Source organism: Thunnus albacares, chromosome 7 (genome assembly GCF_914725855.1).
Source record: "Thunnus albacares chromosome 7, fThuAlb1.1, whole genome shotgun sequence".
NCBI classification, from domain to species: Eukaryota; Metazoa; Chordata; class Actinopteri; order Scombriformes; family Scombridae; genus Thunnus; species Thunnus albacares.
In genome coordinates this window covers 1,861,054-1,887,639 of record NC_058112.1, presented here as the reverse complement: position 1 = coordinate 1,887,639, position 26,586 = coordinate 1,861,054, and the positions used below count along the sequence as shown (strand labels likewise).

At 40.5% G+C, this 26,586-nt stretch overlaps 1 protein-coding gene across 3 annotated transcripts in view; it reads right to left on the bottom strand.

Annotated features, from left to right (window-relative positions):
• The window catches only part of bcar1 (BCAR1 scaffold protein, Cas family member), a 99,576-nt gene that overhangs the window by 23,523 nt on the left and 49,467 nt on the right, over positions 1-26,586 (bottom strand). For all 3 annotated transcript variants that reach the window (XM_044356203.1, XM_044356205.1, XM_044356204.1), the window contains one exon: positions 10,070-10,801. In XM_044356203.1, coding sequence (XP_044212138.1) covers positions 10,070-10,801 — 732 coding nt within the window. The remainder of the gene's footprint in view (positions 1-10,069; positions 10,802-26,586) is intronic.

Below are 26,586 nucleotides of genomic sequence, written 5' to 3'. Positions count from 1 at the left end.
AAACAATGTGGATGTGACTGTAACTTTCACTGCTGCATGGATTTAGAGCGTGACTGTTGGTCATGAGCACAAAGAACACAAAGAAGTAAAAACAAAGACAGCTAAAGGGAGAGAGAGAATGAATGAGAGAGAGAGAGTTGGAGCCACATACCATGCCAGCTATGTGGGGCATGTGGCAACACACACACACACACACACACACACACACACAGGCACCAAGAAGCAGTGCAGGGGTCTTAACAGATTAGTGCAGGGGGAGGCATGTCTCCAGGAGAGCACCAACACACTCTACCCCCCACTGAACCGGATTCCAACACCACATGGCATGACTGGTGTGTGTGTGTATGTGTTTTGTCCATGTGTGCGAGCTCAGACTGGCTGTCTGGCAATTCTGGCAAAATCCAGATGGACTGACTCACCTTAAGGCTGCAGGACCACGATGATGGAAAAGAAAGTTATTTATTCATTAGCGTCATCATATCATGCTTTGTGTCGGTTCAACTGCAATACATACACAGTAAGAGACAGCTGAGTTGACATTACGCTGTGTTGTACCTCTCATCACGCTCTTTGTGTGCTATCTGTGACTTTGTTTTCATTTCAGTCATTGTGAGATTTGTTGTGATTGGGGAAATAGTTTTGCTTCACAAATGTGTGAGTTCTGTCTGCCTGTCTGTCTATTCTAAGCCTAAAGCAAAGCTTGTTTGAAGAGGAATGGTTGTTTTGAGTTCAAATGCAGAATTAGCGAGGATATTAGCTCAACATAATGCAATGTGAACAATATCAGGTAGTGTTTCTTTAAGCGGCACAGTCTGGCATACTGTGCTCCTTTCTCCTTTCCTCTTTCTTACCGCATGCGAGTTCAGTTCAACTTTGTCGACAGGGAATGTACTCTTTTGCTCAACACACAATATTTATGTGGCACTCCTCAAAGTATGATGACACTGCCCCAGATATGCAGTCTGGAACTACATTCTCCATTCTCATCTTATTACACACACATACTGTTGCAATTTTAAGGCGTTCCTGCACTGACAGACACACACTGAACATAACACACACTGAAGGCAGTTCTATAAAGAACTGATCAAAGTCATTTATCTATATTACATATACTGTAAATGCACCCTTTAACTGTCTTATCAGAAGTTCAGCTTGTGAAAGCAGGATTAGAATGTAGATTATTTTGGTAAGCATAAAGCATAGAATTTTATTGAATCTTAACAGATATTCATATCATTTCAGTTTCACCATGATGACTGATACAGACTATCAGTAGTAACTAACAAATGCACAAAAAATGAGTGGCTGGAAACAAAATAGAGACAAAATTATTCCAACTCCAGTCCCCTGTGTTTGTGTGTGTGTGTGCATGTGTGTGTGCGTGTGTGTGTGTGTATGAGTGTGCTCATTTCTACAGAAATACAGATATGTGTGGGAGTGTGCCAGACAGCCGTGTTGACTTCATTAGTCTCCAGTTAATCTCTCAGTATGTGGTGCAGAACATAGCCTCACACTCTGGCACTTTACACACACACACACACACACACACACACACACACACACACACACACACACACACACACACACACACACCAGCTGCCTAGAACCAATATTTTGCACTGAAAAAAAATTTCATTAGAAAAAAACATTCAGACCAGCAGCACTCTCTCAGGCTTCTAGTTTTAGGGGAACACAAATCAAGATTTATCAGCATTAAAATATTTATCAAAAAGTTGGATTATTCATCATTTAGATTTCTGTTTTAGGATGACGGCATTAAGCGTTCTCTAAAATCAAGTGAGTCTGCATGTAAATATAGTTTTTCTCTTCTTGTGTAGTGAATAGCAGGATACATCCATGATGGTTTTTTTATAGAAACACTAGTGCAGTGCCCGTTCAAAACCTGCCTGTCCAGAAAAGGACCGATTACTTGGCCTCCAGTCGATACTTCAATGCATAGAAAAATGAATACAGTTGATGTGAGGTGTGAATGAATATATACACCAACAACATGAAAGAAACTAATATTCTATTATACACAGATGTTATAAATAATAAGCACACTAATATTAAATAAATGTTCTTAAAATAAAGTGGATCTATCATACTGGGCTCTTAGATTGTTCCTGTTTTCTGTGCCTCCAGTTCAGATTTGAGTGGGTATGTTTGATCCAAAGATCTGCACTTTGTCTGTAACAGAACTTCACAAGATCTCAGAGAATATGAGACAAACTGGTTTTGAACTGCCTGTGGAAGTATTTGCTCTGTTATTCGTGCATAACTACAGTCATTGTGTATTGGGCTCTGAGTTCTTCTAAAATACGGATGACCTACACTCAACAATGTACCTGAACACTTCCGTTTTGCCTGTCTACTTTTCTCTTTTTAGAACACTTTTCTCTGACTGGTGTCACGCCTGGTCTCTGGTCTCCCTGACATGCTGGAGTCAGTTGACAGAGTCCTGAAGCTCCACCCTGCCCCTGCACAGAGCAGAGCAGCTAATTAGTTAATTAGAGGAGAATAAAAGCAGGATTTGTGTTAGAGAAGAGAAAGTGAGAGCAGCAGGGTGGTGAGTATGACGCAACTCTAATGTTTCAACAATTAGTCCATTAAAAACGTCCATTACGCTGAACGTATCGAGACAGGAATTTACGGAGCTCTTTATTATTACCAGTGGTGCAGTTCTCATATGGCATCAGTAAGAGTGTCTCAGGGACAGTTTGATTTATATGTTAGAAAATCCTCTGTCATTTTATTGTTGTTTCTCTTGCCAACTCAGTGTGTGGGGCCTGTCCAGTTCTCCAGCTGTTCTTCTCTTGGGTGTGTCTGTCAAAGTAGGTAATACACTCCTCAGCATACTAGACTGGGCTGTAACTATAGCAACTATGCCAGTGTTCCACCCTCAAACTAGAGGCCTGACAGCCCAAATGAATAAGGCTGGAATATGAACTGAATAAAACTTTAAAGCATGCTTATATATTCAAAACCATATTCAGAGCTCTCACTGTAATGCTGCTGCTGTGTGTGTGTGTGTGTAGATAATGAAAGGGTTCGAGAGGGAGCCAGCACACACACACTCAAAGAAAAAACACAGTCAACCAACATGCCCACTGACATTTCAGTTCCTTCATACACACACACACACACACTCTCATCTTCGCTCTTTACACACTACCAGAGCAGAAAATGAGTCCGCTGCAGGTAATCAAATGGACCCCACAGGGCACCCACACACACACACACACACACACACACACACACACACACACACACACACACACACACACACACACACACACACACACACACACCCTGCAGGGTCCATTTGATTACCTGCAGCAGAGTCATTTTCTGCTCAGACTTAGACCAATATACAGGGCCAATACTAGGAACACACACACACACACAGATGCACTAATACACACATTGATTGTCTTCAGCTGTTCCTCTGTGTGTGTGTGTGTGTGTCTGCGTGTGAGTGTTAAGAGCTGGGTGTCTGTGTGGCACGTGGCTGGCGACACACCCCTCCTGACACATCAATGCCTTTGATGACAGCTGTGTCAGCTGACACTGCTGCTTGACCTCCTCACACACACAAACACACACACAAACACACACACACAAACACACACACACACACGCAATGATGTATCCATGCGGAAACTTGCAGGTTCATTTTCAGGATGTAAGTAACATTGAATTATCTGTATTTCCATCTGCTGGATTCAAGGGGATCTATGGAGTCCTGTAGGTGTCATTAAGTTATCACATTCTTTCCATGTGTCTTTCTCCTCTTAACATTCTTTTGTACACAGTTGTGATGCTACACTGGTTTCAGTTAACTGGTCAGCTTCATTATATGACTGTATATGATGCAGTGCAAAATAAGGAGAGAAGGTTGTCAGGCCACAAACAATGTAACTAAGCACTAAATAAGCATCTTAGCTTTAATACATTTTTTATTTTGGATGGAGATATGTTATCATGTGAAATATTTCAATGCTAGTGTCACTGTGATAACTGCTGTATCAATACCGAAATTGTACTTTTTTGATAACTTACGAAGAGAAATATAAATATTATTTTTCTACAAAACCATTTCACAAATCAAGCCAAAATGTCCAAACACAAGCAGCCATACGAGAGCTTTGCCTGAATAGAATCAAGTCTAAATTTGGTAAAAATGTAGATTTTGATAACAGAAATAATCTAATCAAAGAATGAATCAACAAGATTACAAATCTGACCAGAAATGTGTTGGTAACTTTTGGTATCTGACAGTTTTTGATACTCAGTGCAAGGGACATATTTCAGGAAGAATCCCTTAAGAATCCTGATAATGTTTTGACAAAAAATATATTTTCCTTAATGTCTTGTCCATTTATCAGCTTTTCCCAATGTTTTCTATTGACCAACACTCGAGAAAGATAAAGGACACCATTCAAATCTGATGATGATGATGATGATGAGTCCATTGAACAGAGACAGGGGTTATCATCTGCATACACAACCACCTGCTATCATGTGATTAAAATTCCATAGTTAGGTCGAATGATACAAACTGAGCAAACTTCATTAGCTGATGAGATGCAGTGGAAAGATCTGGGAAAAGCTGGTGTGTGGACCCTGAATTCAGATTTTTGTTAGGTCTAGCTCAAGTTAATAATATCATGATCTAAATCTAACTCGTGATGACTTGTGCTAATCTGTGTGCACAAGGTAGTGTCCAGTTCCCCTTCAAGTTGGTATTGTTACATCCTCTGTAGGCCTGTAATGGGCGTATACAGTCATGTGTCTCCTCTGATATTCACGGGAAAGTCTGGCTAGACAAACTGATTCCTGTGAGCTGCCGTCTGTCCGAATATTCCTACAAAGGGACATTTGGTGTTTAAAGCCGGGCAGGAGCCTTCCAAAGCAGCTGAGACTCCCTGCAGCTGTAGCTCCCTCTGCCTCACTGTTCAACTTCTCCATCGTTTACTCTGCATGTTGAAACAAACACTGCAGTTTTCATCACTCTTCAATTACTACTCAACCGTGTGTGTATGTGTGGATGAGTGGGTGAAAGAGAGAGAGACAGACAGAGAGAGAGAGAGAGAGAGAGAGAGAGAGAGAGAGAGAGAGAGAGAGAGAGAGGAGTCTTCTCTCAGCAGGAATTCCTTATCTCATAATGACTAACTTGCAGGAGTGAAGAGTGTGTGTGCGTCTTTTTAATTGTGTGTGTGTGTGTGTTTGTACGGATAGGGAGGCAGGGGGAGGTAAGTGAGCATAAAAAGCAACTCAGTACAATGAAGGGCATGGCAAGGTAAATACATAAAGTATGTGACGCACACACTTTGTGTGTTAGGTGTAATATACTGTAAGGTCTAGTACTAAATGCAGCTGTGAGTAAAACATTGGCTCAGTCCACTTCCTCACCACATTTCCTTGACCTTCATGGAAAACATCATGAAGTCAAGGAAAGACATAAAGGACAATTCATAAATTATAAATATGTTCTTGTCTCATGGTGACACAGTGCAAACCTTTCAAATTAAGCCACACAAGCACCAATACAGCCTTGAGGCTGATTCCAAAGTCATATTTTAAAGTTTAAAACAAATCTAATAATGATATAACACGATTCCAACAATTAATGACTTCCATTCCCTGTCTGTAGCTCTCATCTCCACACCCACTTGTTCCTACTGAACACATCTGACAGAAAAAAACAAACAAACTCACAAATATATTTTTTTCATTTTAAAAAAGGGTCAGTGATTTCCCCTAACAATTGGTCACTGTAGTTTTTAACAAACATTACTTAGACAGGAGGAAATAGTGCCTTTGTTGGGGACTATTTTCAGTGGTGGATTAATCCACATTTTGTGCTCTAGTGAGTATTTCTGGGATTATGTGAGATTGAATCAGAATAAACTACAGTGTGTGTGTTCATGGTAATGAAGACACATTAATTGGTGTGTATTTAATAGTTTTTGGAACAATTTTTGAATTGCTATAGCCCAGATGAATAAGATGTATCAAACAATACTGTTGGTTTGGTTCTGCACATGAGATTTGTGAACAAGAAAAATATAAAATATCACTAGATTTATCCTTTAAATCAGATTATTAGTGCCAATAACAACTACAAATAATTTAAAAAACAAAAAATATATAACAATATAGACTTAAAACTCGAATGCATTATATGGCCAAAAGACTGTGGACACACCTGCCTCCAAACCTTTGTGTGCTGTTCTTTGATAGTTGGGTTTGGCATTGTAGTTACAATGAAAGTTAATTTTAATGCTGCAGCATGCAAGGATATTTAAGACAAGTGTTCTTTCAATTTTGTGTCAACACTTGTTTCAACATGACCTTTTCCCTGTGCACAAAGCCAGCTCCATAAAGAAATGGTTCTCCCAGTTTGGTGTGGAGGCCTTGACCTCAACCACATCCAACAATGGGATGAACCAGCTGACTGTGAGCCAGAGCTTATCATCCAACTTCAGTGTTGGACATCACTAATGCTCTTGTGACTGAATGGCAGGAGATCCCTTCAGCTGTTACAGCAGCACATTAACACATACAGTGTCAGTATACCATGTTCAACTGTCACGTATGGCTGGAAGGTTCGAGTGGCCACATACTTTTGGCCATGCAGTGTATATAAAAATGCAGACTATAATTCCACATTGGAAGGGAAACTAATGGCTGTCTGGAAGGTAGAAAAACACATTTAAACATGTAAAACACTACAGCACACTGGCAGAAATGTAAAGAATATATGTTTTGTAATGTAAATGGATGAAGGGGAAAGAGTGTGTGACGGCACCTGTACAGTACTGCCCTTTAAGAACATAACTGACTAATACATATGGAGGTTGGTGATCCTGTTCCCTTCCTCTCTGTCAGTATAATGGAGCTGTTGCGATACTATCTGCCATATATTTCCTCAGATGGACCCTCCCTCTGTTATCTTGCTGTAAATACCATGGTGACACTGGTAAACATATAACCTCTGGGACACCAGTCCATCACTCCTTCCCTGCTTCTCTCTCTCCCTGGTGAATTCCTCACTACATGTAGGTAGTGATGACTTCATTCTTACTCCCTTCAGAATTAATTAAGATGACACTATTAGAGTTAGACCACTACAGAGGGACAATACCCAATATCCCTAGTTTAATAATCACTTTTCTACAGCTGTACTGGAGCTGTACTTACTGTGTCGAGTTACCGCTGATGCAAACTGAACATTCCTGCTGCTTCACATTTAAAGTTTTCCTCTCGCAAACCAGCAGGAGGCTTTTATTGTCAAGCAGCTATGACATAGGTAAGAGTTTACTTTAAGTCCTATTTAGCATTCATAAGCAGCTTACCAACAGTTAATATATACTTTATAACACACTTTAATGTAGTTGTAAGTAGATATAAGTGTTGGTTATTGATGTATTTGTCAGCAATCACATCACAATTGGTCACAGTTGTAATAATATGAAATATGTCTTCATAAGAGAAGTTATAATTGTTGACAAATACTGTACATTTATTAACACATTAAAACATCTACAACAACTACTTTATAGTCAGTTATCTACCATTAATTAAATGTTTGTATACTAAATAAATGTTAAATCGAGGGACAGAAAGTTAAAATATTACCAAAAAGTCCAACGTACTTGTCATAAAGATTAGGGGAAAGAAAATTGGTGCGTGCAAGATGATATGGACATTCATTAATTAGTGCTAATAAGTGCTAGCAGTGAATGAGTTTGAAATATTACTGCAGACAACAGGCTCTACAGCAGTTTGTGAGAACCAGCACACCTGCAATTTGTCATCAGAGTAAACAACACCTTTAACCATCGCCTGCTGTCTGTTCAAATCATTTGTGCTGTGTACGCACTATGAAATCTATTTGCAGCTGCTCAGTGCATGGCTCTGCATGCATATCTCAGAATGCCACCTTCATATGTAGCTGTTCTGCAAAAAACACACTTTGTCTTTTTCAACTTGCACTGTGTGACCTTGTTCTGAGAGACAACACATCTTCTTTTAGTGTCCCATGATGCTGTTAAAAATACAGGTCGAAGAAGCACTGAGGACACAATACAACACTCCTACTGAATTTATCATAAAGCATTTGACTAGTTGTTACATTTCAGTTCCTGCATATCAATTTATTATGAAGCAGTTAGAGACAGAAAGATGAGGTCATGTGTTAAGAAGGAGAGGAGCAGCTGGACGCAGCATCCCCATCATCCCCAACAAACACGAACAACAGAACACTCTGACTAACAGCGGTGCTTACACATATGGCTCACTGCACCACAGCAAGCCTGGAGGGGCTTCCCCAGAGTACACACACGCACACACATACACACACACACACACACACATACACACACACAGACACACACACAGACACACACACACACAGTCACCTGCTGGTGCAGTAAAGTGCTTACTCACCCAACCACAAGATCAGGGCTGAATTATTAACAATCTTATTATTTCACTGGTCCTACTCTGCACTCTCTCTCTCTCACACACGCGCACACACACACACGCACGCACACACACACACACACACACACACACACACTGTCTACTGTTTATTCCGTCAGCGTTTCTTCCTTCTTTTCTCATCCATGTCATCTTCTCCTTCTCTACCTCCTCTGTCTCATCACATGGGACTGTTGGGCAGGTTGTTTCAGAACAGCAGTACACTGTCATGTGGAGTGGAAAGACTTCAATTCAGTCTTCAGTTTTGTAGTTTTTCCTTGTTTTGTTAGGAATGCTTCAATGCTCTGTCTCACTCTGATCTTCTTTATACCAAATATAAAAAATAAAAGATTTCTGATTGGCTGGGAGGCCAGGTGTCAGTTGAAATCATAAAACAGGACACTTAACACACATTCAGGAAATCTCTGCTCTAAATCAGTGTGTAATGAATTAAACAGCAGCATTAGGGCTGCAACTAATGATTATTTTCTCGCTTAATCAATTAGTTGTTTGGTCCATAAAATGTCAGAAAATGGTGGAAAATGTCGATCACTGTTTCCCAAAGCCCATAGTAATGTCCTCCAATCCAAAGATATTCAGTTTACTGTCATTGAAGACTGAAGAAACCAGAAATATTCACATTTGGTCTTTTTTTCTTAAAAAATGACTCAAAACATTTTGATTAGTCGACTAATGGTTGCAGCTGTAGTAAGCATAGCAACATAACTTCTGCTTTATGCTACTGAGCATCACAAGCAGAAACAGACCTGACCACAACTTAAACTGACAACTAATCCAATTTAACCAACAGACGATCATTTAAACACATTGGTTTAAGATGAACGATACACTCCAATGTGTTCTGATGTAAAACACTCTGCGTCAAGGCGTTAGTAGTTTGATGCTGTTGCTTTAACATTTGTGTTTTGTCACTTCAGATTGTAAGCAGACATTATGTGCAGAGTACAGACCATAACATGACCTTCCTCATACCCATGATGTGTGACATTATCAACCAATCATGTTGTTCCTTTCAAACAATGGATTGAACTGAACCAGATACTGAACCGTTTTTCTGCGTTCAAAGACAACTTTCACACCAGGGACTCTGAGTCTCTGCTGACACCCAGAATTACAAAGTTTTTCGATAGGGCTGCTTTTTATATCAGTGTGACTGACCACACCTTTACCAAAACTCTGACACATTACTGTAGATGATCCTGACTGGCTGATATCCAATATAGAACTGCAAACTTTGCCCCACAGCACAAAGAACAACCTTGAGCTTTTGGATTGACAAAAATAAGACAGACACAGATACCAGCAAATGCAAACGGTGACAATAGCAGGATGTCTGTGTGTGTGTGTGTGTGATATAAAAACATCCACAGCCCAGGTCAGGAACAATGACACTGAATGTTTTATTCTCTTCTGTTCCTTTAAGATTTTTAAAATGAAAATAGGATATATAATCCTCCCCCCCTTCATTCCTCCCTTCTTTTCCTTTCTATCATTTGCTCGTTTATGTTTTTTTCACCTTTTGGCAATACTTCTTCACATTCCTTCCTTCCTTCCTTACCTTGCCCAGTGGCTTGTTGCTACTCTCCCAGTTCCTCTTCTCCAGGGAGGGGGGCACCTGGTACACATCCTGCCCGGCTCCTGGCCCTACAGCTGGGGCTGCTCCCTGACCTGGTCCTGGGCCTAAAGAGGGGGGCACCTGGTAGATATCCTGCCCAGACTTCTGGTACTGTCTCTGGGCTAGAGCCGGGGCCTTAATGGGGGGTCCTGGCTGAGCCTTTGGAGGGGGTCCACTTGGGCCAGAGGGGACCTGGTACAGACTTTGGGGACTGGGTTTGGGGCCATGGGAGGGGGGCATCATGTAGACAGAGTCAGGGTTGGGCTGTGCGGGGCTGGGGGTGGAGTAAGCCGGGTGCATGGACGTGTACTGAGCTGCGGGGAGGGGCTTGTTGGCGAACCCAGGGGAAGATGTGGCGATAGCAGAAGATGGAGGAAGCGAGGGTTTGGCGTAGGCGCTCTGAGGGAGGAAGGGTCTTGGCAACAGGGAGGCGGGACAAGGAGAAGATGGATCTGGCGTGGAGGGCGTGGCCTGTTGCTTGCTGTCGTACATGCCAACCAGGATCTTAAGGCGGTTGCCAGGGACGATGCCTTGGCGTCCATGGAGCGAGCAGAGCCACCAGCCATCCAATCCCTGCGTGTCGCGCTCCAACACCGTCATGATGTCCCCCTTGCGGAAGGACAGCTCATCCGGAGACTCCGCCACATTGTCATACAACGCCTTGGCCAACACGTTCTGCAGAAGAAGAAGAGGGACACACAGATACATATTAATATATTATACATCTACTGTTAAACTGAGCGTTCACAAAACAAGGCAACAGACAAACATGCTGTCAAAGGGCAGTTTGTATGATATGTGTGACTCAGAAAACAACAGTGCAGGGAGTCAAAACAGCTTATTATTTATTATTTACAACTGTCTATTTGCAGGGATATGTGTACTGTTTCCTGGTCATTTTAGTTTGGCATCTGGAGAACATTTTTCTGACAGCCACAACTTGAAATCAGAAAATAAATTGAAATTGGTGAACAGGAGTGACAGTCCTGACAGTTGATTTAGCAAAAACAGGTGGACAGGAGCAGGAAATCTGGTGGTTTTCAAACTTGCAGTGTGGTAAAGTTGCTTTAATTTCAAGGTGTATCTGCTGTTGCCCAAAGAAGCCTAAAGTTATGAAACTCACGGAAGAAAATCCATCCAATAACAACTCAGCTGTCAAACACGATAGATAGAAGACCTCCAGAGTCTTCTTCCAAACCAAATCAGGACTTTCTGCCTCCAATAACTTATAAAGGTTATTGATATAAGAGTAGTTTGTCCACCACAGACCACTGACAAATTTATTTTCACATTGTAAAATGTCCCATTTGGTTCATATTTTGACTTTACCGTTTTGTACTTACAAGAAGTTATGTAATAAGTTCACTAACGGACGTCAATCAAATTGTGATTTTTGAAATACCACTAAGAGAAAACAACAACAAGGCCTCCAGACTCAAGAGCAGAATAAGTTGTTTGTCTGTGATTTCTAAAACTGATCTGCCAACAGTTCAGTTATGGTTTAGGCACAAAAATGACTTGATTAGAGAAAGATTACAGTCATGGTAAAAAGAAACCAACACTTCCTTTGTGCAATGAATTATGAAACAATGGCAAACTCAAAAAAATCACACAAATTTGGTAATGACTTTTTAAAGTATACTTAGTTGTATTACTTTTCCAGTGTAAACACACTACACATCCAGAACCTGCTTAGCATTAGTGTGTAGTACTGGAATCTGAGCACAGCAGCTATGATAAATGTTCCTGTGCTGAGCTATGGAGAGTGTCTGTCCTGTTTCATGAGGAAAACAGACCGAGAAAAATCCCAGCCACAGCTGTGTTTATAATTAAGATGGCAGCTACAGCACTTTGCCATATTAAGATTTATTTTCATAAATGACATGCTGTTACATATGATTTAGCACTCAGCCAAGGAGAGGGCAAAGTACAAGGACGCTGAGCTGTCGTTACTGTTTGAACATGGATTATATCTGTGGTTGAATCTGAATGAACCAACAAAAGCCCATAAATAAAGTTACATGTTCAAATAAAAGTATATTTCAAAGTAAAAGGCATCTGATCCTCTTCAGTCAATGAGAACAGAAGAAGGTTGTGCAGTTCACAGTGTTACACCTTTACTGACTCAACAAGTGTCAGATTCTACATTATACGTAATAATAAAAGTGCAATAAACTGATTATTTGCAATCCAAAAGGCAAAATCTTGCCTTCAAAACTCCATTGTGGTTGAACTCTCTTAACACACACACTCGTCCATCTGTGTGGAAACCCAGCGTGCAAACAGAAACACCTCCACTCAGCCTCTCTGGATCTCTTTGAAACTAAACCAATATTTGTCGTCCACGTCTGACCTTGGCCTCTTCTCCTCCCTCTCTGCGTCTGAGTCCCACCCCGGTTATCACAGACTGGTACAGCCTGTACTGGCCCAATGCCAGCCCCCCCCCCCCAACTCCCGCCCCCCACTACCACCAACCAAAGCACAAAGCACTGGCCATTTGAAAGAGCCCATGTAATTGGCTTCCAGATTTATAGTCGGACTTTTCTTTCACCGCACTGAAGGCCTGTTCACGGTTTCAGAGGACCAGGAATGAGACAGAGAAAGACACTGGACCCTGATATACTCACTTCATTAAATTCATTCACTGGCTGTGTGCACATGCAGTGTTTTCAGAATACTTTTCAGACACTCCTCCACACGTTGTGATTTTCAGTACCTGAACGTTGGTGCTACTTCGTGATCAAACGTCAGTCTCACTTTCTCTCAACCTTTATACTTATTATTACAGACTGCTAGTCAACAACCCAGTTACTCAAAACACACATCTTTTAGCTGTGTGTCATAACTGATTTCTACCTTTATGATTGATGTAAGAAAGAAAAACTCCAGGCCGGTTATACAATAATAACTTGCTCAACTCCCAAACCATACATTCAGAGAACTGCAGAGTACTGTATATAGACCAGTACTTTGCTGGGATTTCTGCACAACAAACTTGCAAATAATATGATGCATATGCAGATATTTTCTCTCAACCCAGGATACATTTGACCTATCTTTGCCTCTTAGCTACTTGGTTGCAATCTAAGGTCCATTGGTCACCTCACAACAAAGGCTGATATAAGTGAACATTTATTTTTTTAAACATTGTACAATATTTGAAATATTCCTGTACAACCTATGCTTCATTTGAGATGTCTGGTGGTAAGTTCTGGATTGAAAGTATTACAAAGAAACAACACTTTCCCCCCTTTAACATTAATATCACTCCATGCTGTTCTTTGACATCATTTTTTGGTTTGTCACAGTGTGTTGCCTGGTCTCTTTTGGTTGTTTACAGCATATTTCAGTCAGAGTGACATACATTCTTCAGTTATTATTATTATTATTATTATTATCTGTACCAGAAGTGTGTTTCCTGTAGGGCTGCCACTAATGATTAGTTTCATTATCAATTCATTGATTTACTGTTATAGACTAAAGAAACCAGAAAATATTCAGATTTGAGAAGCTGGAATCAGAGAACTTTTTTTCTTAAATAAATTCTTAAAAAGACTCTGAGTGATTAATCAATTATCAAAATAGTTGGCAATTAATGTACTAGTTGGCAATAATCAACTAATCGTTGCAGCTCTAGTTTCCTGTATCAAACAGCAACTAGGACAGCTGGATCACTCTGACATGGAAGTCAGTGATACACACTCACTCCTACGCTCATTCACATAGACTGTATGTGCCTTATCGCTCCCTCTGAGTTTCTCTAGTATCAGTGAGTGTGTGTGTGTGGACACACTTCAGAGGTCCTGCCCACCAGCTCTGTTTTCTCATGTGTGTGCTGAGTGGATGATGAATGTACTTCTCTGTCAGATCTCTGCTCTTTCTCTCACCAAGTCTCTATAGAGAAATGAACACAGCTACTGAGGCCAGACTGAGGTCACTCTTTCTCACATACATGCCCACACACACACACACACACACACACACACACACACACTGGAGGATTACACCAGCACATAGGCCAGTATTGGAATTTTATCATCTATAAAATACAGAGATAAAAATATTTATTATGAAGTGGACACCTGGACAGGATTCACTCAAGCTTAAAAATCATGCATGTGTGTGCAGATACAAACACAGACCGCTGAAATCCCCCTCTTTAGTCCATTCTAGTGTCCAGAGAAACAGGAAGTGCAAGGAGGATGATTCACACACCCTCCTGATTGGACAATGAGTCAGTGACTTGACCCTGAGGTCTAAGAATCACCCTGAATGGGTTCTCATGCTCTCTCTGTGTCTCTTTCTCTGTGAATTCCAGTGGGCTCACTGGACCGGTTTAATAAAGGGACTGAATCATTTAAACTACATTTTAAAGAGTGTAAATTGTGTCTCTCTCAGGGTGCATTTTAGGGCAGTGTCTTCTAGAGATGGGAACTGAATAGGGCTGAATGATTTGAGGAAATTATGACTTGCTTTGATGCTCTATCAATTAAATTTGTATGGGTGGTCTGCATAGTATTAAACAACTGTAAGTTTGTATCAATCATGACAACAAACTTATTTCTACGTAAAACATCAGATAAAATGACATTGTTGATGACGTCGCTTACTGTTGAGGCCAGAGATCTTTTTATATTGTAACTGTATATTATATGTTGATATTATAGCAGGTGATTGTTCATAATAATAAACACAGTGCTGATAAGTTATATCTAACACACATTTTTTGGTATCTGCCTGATGATCCCTAATGCTACAGCTCTGCACTGTAGCTGCTTGAGCTAACAGCAACATTAGCTTGACAGACAGGCAGCAGAGCTAGCTTAACTGCTTCCTCATTCAGAACTTTAATGCTGATAAGGTTAAAATAATAAAATAATTTATTTTGAAGTTTAACTAGGAGATTCTGACTACACTTCACAACCAGCCATCCATTATTCACTTGAAAACCACCTAGCTAACTAGCTGCTAATTTGTAGTTTGGCTAAGCGACAGAATTTAAGTTAATCAATTACAGCTGACCTACATCTACACCTTTTATAACTTTTTATAGGTTGTTGAGACATTGATAATAATGTAATAAAAAATTCCAGCCCTTGCAATTAGAATTTACCATTCCTTCATATTGCAATTTTGATGTGAAAACAATTAGTAGTATTGAACTTTAATATTTTTTGGTACCAAAATAAGCACTGAAAACTGTCAACAACTGGAAGTTGCCATGAATTGAATGTCCAGCCAGACTTGTAATTTTCTTAATTTATTCTTTCATGCAATATCCATTTAAATCACTAAATTGCTCATTTTTAAACTGTATGGACTTTTCGACTGCACTTCTAGGTGATGTTCTGGTACAGCTGAATTTTGGATTCATTTGTTGAAAAAAAAACAAAAAAAGTTTAGTTAAAAATGTTAAAATGCCACCTAGCCCTTGTATCTTCCAAGCAATTTCTTTGCACCAGTATGTGTGTCAACATCAAACCCACAACGAGCTGGATCTGAATATGTTGTTGCAACAAACAGAGGTGACTGTGGGAATCATAGCAGCCTTTTAAACACAGAGGGAGAGACACAGAGAGAGTTAAGCAGAAATGTGAAGCCGTGACATTTCCATTTGATTCGCTCCCTGGTGTTCAGCTCCTTACCTCACTGTAAAGTACATGCCCACTCTTGCTAAATATTTCTATGGTTACTGACTAAATTCCACACCTGAGTGACTGAACTCAGGTGAAATCAGCTGAAACTCCTGTCCAACAACAGCAAGCAGAGTCTTTTTACTCATAACAGTGGATAAATGATCCAAGAAAAACTTCCAATTTCATTGAAGGGTTTACTTCACTTTGAGTCATCAAAATACTGAACTAGAAGGCGTGACCATCAGCAACAAACGTCATGTAGGAACTGTGGCTGTTACAGAATGGTAGATCAGATTAACAACTCAAGAAAGGGAGTGGTTTTCCCTCTGAGTGTCTCTTTTGTACATTTGTGTATGACATGTGCCACAAAGCTCAAATCAAAGTGTTCTTTTGTTTGAATGAAGTTTCAGGATGGGCTACGAATGATTTGCTGCAACACAGGCAAAGCTGCACGCTACTCACCTTTCTGTATTTCAAATGACAATTAATGACATCTAACCTTTTGACTTGTCTGTAATTTGTTGTTGCTGCAAATTTTTTCACAAATGATCACAGCACATGTACAGTACTGTAAATGACACTTTATCGTAAAATGCTCATGGAATTCCTAATATTAATCCTGATGTGCAGTGATAAATTTTTGTGAATATTTCAATATATCTTGTGAGCAAACTTGACATATTGCTTTGATGATGACATTAGAGGTTGTGGATTGTCCAAAATGGAAAGATGTAATAATAAACATCATGGGGGTCACCAAAAACACCAGGATTCAACCTCTGAACATGAGCAGCATTAGTAGTTGTGTTGGACAGACCAATTAACCAATGGCCAAATAAATTCATAAGTAAAAAGTGTCAAGTTTTTACACGTAGTAGTAGCATTTTGGCATACACACAGTCAAACTTAAAGATTCCACATTCTGGTAGAAAAGTTAGTTAAGCATCTAAAGTACTAAATCCTCAGTTTCAACCTTTAAAAAGCCCAGTCAGCTGTGTGCCGACGTGGCTCCTCGTTTTGCTAATCAGTGTGAGAAAGCCATCAAGTAGACACTTGTACATCCACTCTACAGAGGCAGGCTGGAAGTGTGGAGAAATGAGAACACAGTGGGAGCTAATCACATTACCCAGACCTCTTGGGATAAATCCCCGCAGCAACAGGTCTAACAATGTGCTGTTACCATGACGACCAATGCCAGGACAACCCGGCTGCCGCAGAGCGACGCCAACACTTCAATGAGAGTGCTCAGGGAGACGACGGAGGATGAAAGAGAAGAGAGGAAGGACAAAAGAGAGGGTAAAGAGGGATGGAGGAGTTTAAAGGGCTGAAGGTTAAGTGAAGTGCCGAGACTTCACTGATGCTGATTCCACATAGAATCACATCTTGTGACTACGTTTCACTTGTAAACTTTTCTGCCTTGTTTGAATGATGTAAGGTCATCAACATACCATTGAGAGTGATTACAGTAGTTTGAAGTTGATGTAAATCTTAATCTGCCAGCTAAACATGCAGTTAGCATGAATTATAATCTATGTTTCCAGCAGAAATGTGAATTCCTCTACTCAACTATTTTATTGTCAGGACTGGAATTGTTGCCAAGTGATATAATTAACCAACAACCAAACAGTTGTAACTCCAGACAATCATCACACCTTTTGGGTAAAAGACTGTCAATCCAACCTTTAGTCAAAAAATGTCCATTTCAGTCTTCTGCTATTGCAATCACTTCAGAGGTTATGATGAACTTGGATGACAGTGACCTGAATTTGATTCGTTTATAGTTTTACAACATATTACTGAGCACCGATGACCAGAAATTTTTTTCCATTGATTATATTATGAACCATTAGCATAACTTTGATAACAATTATAGCAGACATGAGGTCCACTGTGACGGATTACCTTGTTCAAGTGACTGAACTTGATTTCCACACTGTTATACAAAGAAAACAGACAGCACTTGCTACCTCAAAGGTACGTGGAACACAAGCTATCACATTACACTGAAACAATGTGTCCATTAAACAATGAGTCACTAATGGTTCCAGCTTCTCCAGTGTGAGGAACTGCTGCTTCTTTCTGTTTCATATCATTGTAAATTGAAACTCTTTTGACAGTCGGTCGAACACAGCAACACATCGCTTTGGACTTTATGGAAATTGTGACGGACATTCTGCAGATTAATTGATACACTTAATATTAAAAATAGTCAGTATCTATAAGGACGGGTTCACAATTTTTCAAGTCTGTCTTAAAACAACAATCAGGAGCCCAAATGAACATTGTAACATGTTTTTCTTGCTGTAATCATTCCTCCTGTTCATACTGACCATTAGAAGATCTCTTCATAATGACCTTACAATGGAAGTGATGGAGGACAAAATCCACAGTCCTCCTTCTGTGCAAAAATGTATTAAGTAAGTTTATCTGAAGCTAATAATGAGTCACATCAAGTAGATATCTTCCCTCCCTCTTTTTGTTACTATACTTCCACCACAGCTCAACAGGGAAACACTGTCTGAGGAAACACAGAAAGGGAATTTGATGCTAAAAAGACTGTAAATGTGTCAGATATCCACTTGATATGACTAACTCAGACTGATGAAGCCTCATATAAGCTTCACATTGACTATTAAATGCATTTTTGCACTAAATGACTGAGTGGACACACTGTGGATTTTGGCCTCCATCACTTACATTGAAATCACATTTGAAGGAGATCTTTTAATAGTCAGTATGAACAGTATGAAAACCTCTTTCACTGTACATATGGACACCTGACTGTTGTTTTAAAACAGACTTGAAAAATTGTGAACCTGTCCTATAACAAATACTGAAAATAATCAATGGTTGCAGCCCTCATGGTGTAGAATTAATAGTATCTGTAATATGTAAATGATTGGATAAAAACAAGCTAAACTGGTATGATTCCTTTAATTGTCAGCCTGTGGTTTGCCTACTGTTTATATCTTAAATATCTTTTGGAATATCCAACAAGTCCAAACAGCTAAAAGAAAAGAAGAGAAACGGAGGAGTGGAGAGGTGTCCACTGAGGAGGAAGTAATGTGAACAGCTGGTGGAGCGAGCTCAGTATAGACAGGTCGCTCATCTGTGTGAGTGTGTCAGTGTGTGTGTGTGTGTAATGCGTGCGTGTGTGGCTTTATATCCTTTGTCTCTTGCCTCCTGTTTGACCCCTGGGGACAAATACTAGCCTGCCACAAGAGGTTTTGTGTGTGTGTGTGTGTGTGTGTGTGTGTGTGTGTGTGTGTGTGTGTGTATGTGTGTGTGTGTGTGTGTGTCTATTTAACACAATGTCTGCTGTTCCTCTCTCTTCTCTCTCGTCAGTCGTCTGCTCTGTCCATGCTCCAGCTCTCTCGCAGTAAGTCAAACAGCTCTTCAGGCTCCACGTTCTCTTTGCAGCCTGAAGTGAATCTGGGTGAGTGGAGGCTCATCAGGGTGAGTCTGGCGTGTTTGGAGGGAGCTGGAGCTTGTGACTACGCAAAGCAGGGCTAGATGAGGTGAAGGAGGATGATCTCACTGAACTGACTTATGTGGTTGTTTGCTTTGTAGAATTTCTCAGTACATTACTGGCTCTCTATGGGTAGAGGTTAAACCACAATGATGATTTGATTAAGAAAATGTTTCTACAAAGTGTGACAGAGCTGAGCTGTCCTGCAAGTGCTCACAATGAGAAAGAATTGTCATTATATCAGATTAGGTGATCATGTAGCCCTAAATGTTTGCTGTGACTTGGCTGAGAGACATGAGATTACAGGTTGAACCCTGACCAGTCACGGCTTTCAGCCTCTCACCACTTCAATGAGGTGCAAAGGTGGTTGGGCAGGAGGGGCCCTGATGTTGTGCTGGGAGATCCTGGCATAAAAACACTACTAGATGCACTGGTTCCCAGTCTTTTTGGTTCGTGACCCTTCAGAGCCAAGCATCATCTAGTCGCAACTCCTTGCATGTCTATGAGTTGTGAGCAGGTCAACCAAGGAGTGATTATCCCTTTAGATTTTTAGACATAAACAAAAAAAAATTTTTTTTTGTGTTCAGTTCAGCCTCCGACTGAACTCAGAACTCAGCAGAAACTCCAGTTCTGTCTGTTATTTCCTCCCAGTCTCTCTCTCCCTTTCCCTCTCGTCTCTGTAGGTTTATGAAGAATCATAAAGACCCGGAAGACGCACAAAATTTGCTTTGCATTCACAAAGTTCACACACACAGTTAGAAGTTACAAGTGGAGCTAAAACTGTAAATTTGTGCTGAAGATGGTGAGACAGGAGTGGTCATGTGGTCATTAAAAATCAAAAAGGGTTCATCCAGGTGAAGATGGGGTGAACAGACAGAATGACTGAGCAGCATCACCACTCTCAGGGCTCTCCAGCAGTGAGGCATAGCTGCAGTCAGAAGAAACACCGTGTTGTGACTCAAACCTGATTTGCATTGATCTGAAGAAGAGGCATCACTCTGCTTCAAAGTAGAAATGCCAGGATCACTGAAATCCTGTCACTGACTGCTTTACAAAAAAAAAGCTTTTATTGAAATGTGACTTGTTCTACATGATTAATATTAATCTATTCAACCAGTTTGTACATTTACACGGTTCAGAGCAGCCCCTCAGGTCCACTGAAGCCCGACAACACACACACACACACACACACACACACACACACGCACAGCAGAGAACACTTACACACAAGCAATAAGGTACAAGACAAAAACACACAAGACTTTCTGTCTCCGCACACACGACAGAAAACAGTCATTAAGACACAAGCAGCGTGCAGGAGATCCTGCTGCAAACCTGTGTGTGTGTGTGTGTGTGTGTGTGTCAGTGGCAAAACATACACAAATGTTTGACCTAATGTGTAATTAACAACAGAAAACAGTGCATATCATAAAGTACAAATAGAGGAATACTTCAGATTGAGATGCCAAATAATAATTACATTTGAATGATTTCCTGCAGATTGTAAAGCAGAGTCACAGCTGTTTTCATGATTGATTCGTCTGTCAATTTCTTCATATTGTTAAGTCTAAAATGTCAATAAAGTGCAAAAACACTCATCACAGGTCCTGAGAGCCCAAGCCGGAGTTTTAAAATATCTAAAATACTAAAATTGTTGCCGATGAACATACAGTTTCCCTCCTTTTTTCTTTCTTGAGCAACTTAAAGGTTGTTAAAGTCACAGTGTGACTAGTAATGACAGGTCAGTCTGTTTCTGTTCTACAGATACTCTCCTGTAACTTGGCTCTGTGTTTTAGTGGAACAAAATGTTACAAGCGCATGTGTGTGTGTGTGTGTGTGTGTGTGTGTGTGTGTATGTGTGTGTGTGTGTGTGTGTGTTTCTGTGTATATGCTTGGTAATTCTGAAGCAAGCCTAGGCCTGTCTCTCGCCCTCTCTCTCTCTTTGTCTCACACACACACACAGTCCCACTTACTACAGCATTCCACAGCCTTCACATACAAACACACAACTCTCCTGTTATCTCACATTCCAGAGGTGTCACAACACACACACACACACAGACACACACACACACACACACACACGCACACACACACACACACACACACACACACACGCTTGACATCCAGCTTCTTCCAGCTTCATTTGATCAGAAAGATGAGAAAACAACACATAAAGCACGGCAAATCTTTTTCCTTCCTTTCTTTGTGTCATTCTCTTTTTTTCCTCCCACCATCCTCTTTCTCTCTCCTACTCTCCACTTCTTTCCTACCTCTCTCTCTCCTTCAGTCCGTCCTCCCCCCCCCCCCCTCCTCCTCCCTCTTTTCCTGTCTTGGCACGTCAGACTGTTCTTGAGAAATAGTTGAGTGCACGGCTGATTCGTACAACAGCAGAAAAGAATCCTCCACCCAGTGGAGCATCTAGCTGGAACTGAACCGGGACACTAGTCTTGCGGAGCCAGACCTGTCTCTACACTTCACTCTAGTGCTGCGGCAGCGCTGGAGAAAGCTGGACAGAGAGCACATGGAGAGAGCTTGACATATTAGTCATTCATCATTTCTAAACTATTAATACTTCAGTTATTGTTCTGTGGTACCAGAATTGATATTTTGTCTTGATGTTCCGAATGTTTGTTCTGGCTGCTTGTCGTTCAGCTTTTTGACACGAGTATAATTCTCCAAAGAGTCTAACCTAAAGAAGGAACCTTAAAGACATTAAAGTATAATCGCACTTTCAAGTTGCATCATGGTAAATGTAGGATCTAGTGATTTTGTGGACTAAAAGTCAGGATATCTCAGATCATTCTTTATCAAATCTTTCTTACAAGTCCCCCATTTGTATGTTAATGTTATGCTAAATTGCTGGAATACCCCTTTAAAAAACAAAACAACTGTTCATCAGAACTTTTGAGGTTAGAACCTTCCTTGGTAGATGTCCCTCAGTGTTGATGTTCACTCCTTGAATGATTTTGCTTCTTTCTCATCTTATAATCACAATAAAATGTTTACTAGAGCCTCCTGGTAACATTAAACCCAACAATGAGGCGCATTTCTTCTCCAGCTTCTCCACCTCTTCAGTCCCCTCTAGTTCTCTAAGGTGCTGACTGGGGGTGCAACGGATCACAAAACTCACGGTTCGGATTGTATCACGGATTTGTGTCACGGATCGGATCATTTTTCAGATCAGCAAAAAAAAAAAGGGGGAGACAAATAAAACTTTGTTTTCCATTTATTCTGTAAAACACTTACAGCAGGAACTTTTGCTCATGGTCTGAAGTGAAAACAACATTCAAGATGTCCAGTGTTTAAATAAAATCTTAAAATATATATAAAATATTCAATACTCAGTTGTTAAATTAAATTGCAATATGAAGGCTGATACCTTCCTCTTTTAAACATGGTAGTGAATGAAACAACAGCCTGTGTCCACATCATCACCCCTAGTGCTGACCTTTTCCAAATCCCTCTAGGGCTCATCTGAAAAGAATTTGAAATTTGCATTCTTTGCAACTTTTGTTGCTACAAAATAAGGCTGCTGTTTTACAGAATGATCCCAGCTGGGGCTGCACGATGTTGGAAAAAAAATGACAATGCAATGTCTTTTTTTCTGTGATATATATTGCCGTGTGCTTGTTTACAGGCAGGTGATATGCAGACTCTGCATGCACAGCCATCAGTTCTCTATGTGCTCTGGTGATGGGTTGCGCTTGATCCGTTTATCAAACAACCAAAACAGGCAGGACTCATTTTCAGGTTGTGGTGGGCGACTGGTGCTGCCTGCTTTGGTTGTTTGATAAATTTGATGAAGTGCACTCCTTCACCAGAGCACACCTAAAAAGTTGTGGCATGATGTGTTTGCGTTAATTTGCCTTACTTGACATTGTGCATCCTGCAACACATGCGTAAATTGTGATGTCAATGCTGAAACGATATGTGGTGCAGCCCTAAATCCCGGCTGAAAAATTCCTGCCCTCAGGCTGTGACTAACAGCAGAAACAACAGCAGGGATTGTGCTGCCTGAAGCAGGACAGACTCACAGAGGCGTGGTCACAGTGTTGCTTAACCTGTTGACAGACAACCCTGCTAGAAACTTACACATACACATACATACACACACACACACATACTTGGCTGGTTGAAAGCAGCTCCACCTCATACACAACAGTGAGAGATGGAGGGCGGAAGAACCAAAACATCCTACGCAATGACGGGTGCTTCTGCTTTGCTGGGACTTGACTGGAACATACTTTATCACCATGTCATTTCTCTTCAAGTAAAAATAGTCATTCATCTAAAATTAGTTACAGCATACAGAGCTGAGTAGCACCCACTAGCCCCCCATTTCAGCTTGATTATCAGACTGAAGTGAATGTTGTTTCAACCCCACATCATGTTCATGTTCACCATCTTCTGTTTGGGGACTGGAGGTTGTTTTGTTCATCATTTGCAGTTGATATGGAAGCAGCAGTTACTGGGTGAAATCAGCTTCATGTTTTACATGTCAGTCTAAGAAATTTGTCAATTGAAGAGTTGTCGTTAGTTCAAGTTAACTGATAACATTCTGTACATTTGCATCCATCTCATCTTGTCGCCAATTATTTTTTTAGACCAATATAATTTTGTTTTCCATTTATTCTGTAAAACACTTACAGCAGGAACTTTTGCTCATGGTCTTAAATGAAAACAACATTCAAGATGTCCAATGTTTAAATAAAATTTTAAAATATATAAAATATTTAACACTCGATTGTTAAATTAAAGTGCAATATGAGGCCTGATACCTTCCTCTTTTAAACATGGTAGTGAATGAAACAACAGTCTGTGTCCACATCATCAAAACTTGATAACTTACAAACATGAACACACATCTTATCCTGCAGTTAACTTTTGAATGAGCCACTAAACACTGGTGAAAAGTGCACCGCTAACGTTGGTTAGCAGCTACGTAGCTAATTAGCTGATCAGCTGCAGCACATTAAAAGCATGTAAATATACAAATATCTGTCCGTGACATGTAGCTACAGCAGTTTGTTTACTTTGTCTTAAATGAGACATTCAATTTTACAGCTAATTTGAGGTTCACATGTGTGCTGAGCTGTGGAGTTGATAGATGTAGCTAAGTAACAAGCTAGGTATGAAGGAAGATGATTTCTCCATTTTTAATACAGAGCTACAATCGGTCACTTGGACCCAACACTAATCTTGGGGGTTCAGAGGTACCGGGCTGGAACCGGGCTCACGCTTTCAAACAGGGACCCTGAAATGAGATTGTTGTTTCATTTGCTATTTGTCCTTCAGCTGGCCAGTAATTCTATCAGACTCCATTTCCATGTGAAGGTTCAGCCATATAAAGGTCTTAGAGTTCCAAAGAACAGACTCTGCCACCTTTAGAAATGATTGTGTGTCTGTGTATGTACACACAGCAGCCCACACCTGTGTTTAAGGGCTTTACTAACCTGCACTTACATAAGTAGACAAAACCTGAGCTAAAAGCTGCTGACACACCCTCTGATCAACGTGTGTGTGTGACAGTTTTTATTCCTCTGCTCAAAACATATTTACGATGAAGAGCTGAAGTGTTTATCCTCACACTGGAATACCATGTTCAGCGTACAGAAGGACAAAACTCTTATGACATGAAGCAGCATGAAAAACATTCAGAACATCAGTAACTTGTAATGCTTCATCTCTACTGAAATACTGAGAAAAACAACAAACCAAAAAGGTGTTAAAAAGGTTTAAAAAGGTTCCACAACCACAGGGGCATAAATCTCCTCACTGGTGAACTGTGACACTTTGATCGCTCACATAAATCTGTTGAGAACGCTGCAGCTGAGACTGCAGTGTTGACTCTATGATTCAGCACTGAGCAGCGGGGGGAAAAACATCCAGTGATTCATAGCTTGTTGTTTGTCTGCTAACTGTACTCCACTGTAGTGTGAAACCAATGGCAAACAAATACAGGTAGAGAGCAGGAGTTAGTCTTTACATTCTGAGGTTCTGAGACATGAGTGAGAAAGTTTTCAATATTTAAGCATCCTTGAGTTTATATGAAGTTGTGTGTCTGCACAGATGTGAAGATGCATATCTCTCCAAACCCAGACAGAAACAAAACTACCCTGCTGAATCTGGCATTTTTGTTTTTGCTTTAGTTATTTGGAAAAAAAAAAAAAAGCAAATCAGAAAATAAAACTTCATATTTCCTCCCTGAGCTGTAGACTTTTCTGATAAATTTGTCTGGCAAATAATCAGAGCTCTGAGATTTTTGGAGCTTTCAACAGATAGTAAAATGCGGCTGAGCTCAACATCAGACATTAGTTTCCTTTTTTTAAATAAGATTCAACAATGATTCTCATGTTCTGTCTTTGGACTGTTGGTATCATGTATCCATGTTAACAAGAGCAGAATATACATTCAAGCTAGTGCTAACTACCAGCCACCTGCTGCTTTAAGAGTACTCCCCTGATTTAGCATTACACTCCTACAACACCTATATCATGGATAGATCAGAATCAATACAGCACAACCAGATTTTCATTTTTTTTTATTAAAGGCATTCTTCTTCCTTGTCAGAACCTGGCACCTACATAACCCACAATGCAACTGAACTGACGACAGTTTGGTTGAAGATTCAGGTGTGTTATGCTAGTAGCGGCTAATGTAGCTGCTAGCCTCCAGCAGAGATGAGGAGCGGGTTACAGGGGTCTGGTAACCTCACTGCTGACTCAAGTGACATCACTTGAGGCAGTTTTTAATCAGATTTCACACAGCTCCCTCTGGAGACACAAAAGGCTTTAAACTACTTTTTCACATAGAACATCTGGAAAAACACACTGATGTGTGTTTAATCAGTAGCTGAAAAAGTGAGCTCAGTATCCACATGCTTACCTTAAAGACAACACAATCAAACATTCTGGAAACCTGACCTGTTAATGACTGAAAAAATTAAATTTGATCCGGTCTATTCACGTTCTGGGAGCTGACCACTGAAGAATGCTGATTTGCATGGGAACCCTCTCTGTAATGGACCGTCCATGACCAGAGTGGTATGAGTCAGTCCAGAGCAGGACAAGGCCTTGTCTGTCAGCTCTGGTCTACTTCTCAGTGTGTCATAGGCACTGTTCTGGCAGCTGGCAGCAGACTCAATGACGTCACAATACAATAATCATTTTTTTTTACATGTTCTTGTTTTGGAGCAATTATTGAAAGTAAAGAATGTTGGAGCATCCTGTTGATCTATTAAAATGCTGACTGTGTATTTGCAACACTGCTGATTCTTGTCTGGTCAGAACCATTGTTACCATATCTCACCCCTCTCTCTCTCTCCTCTGATTTCCTATCAGCTCTCCATCATA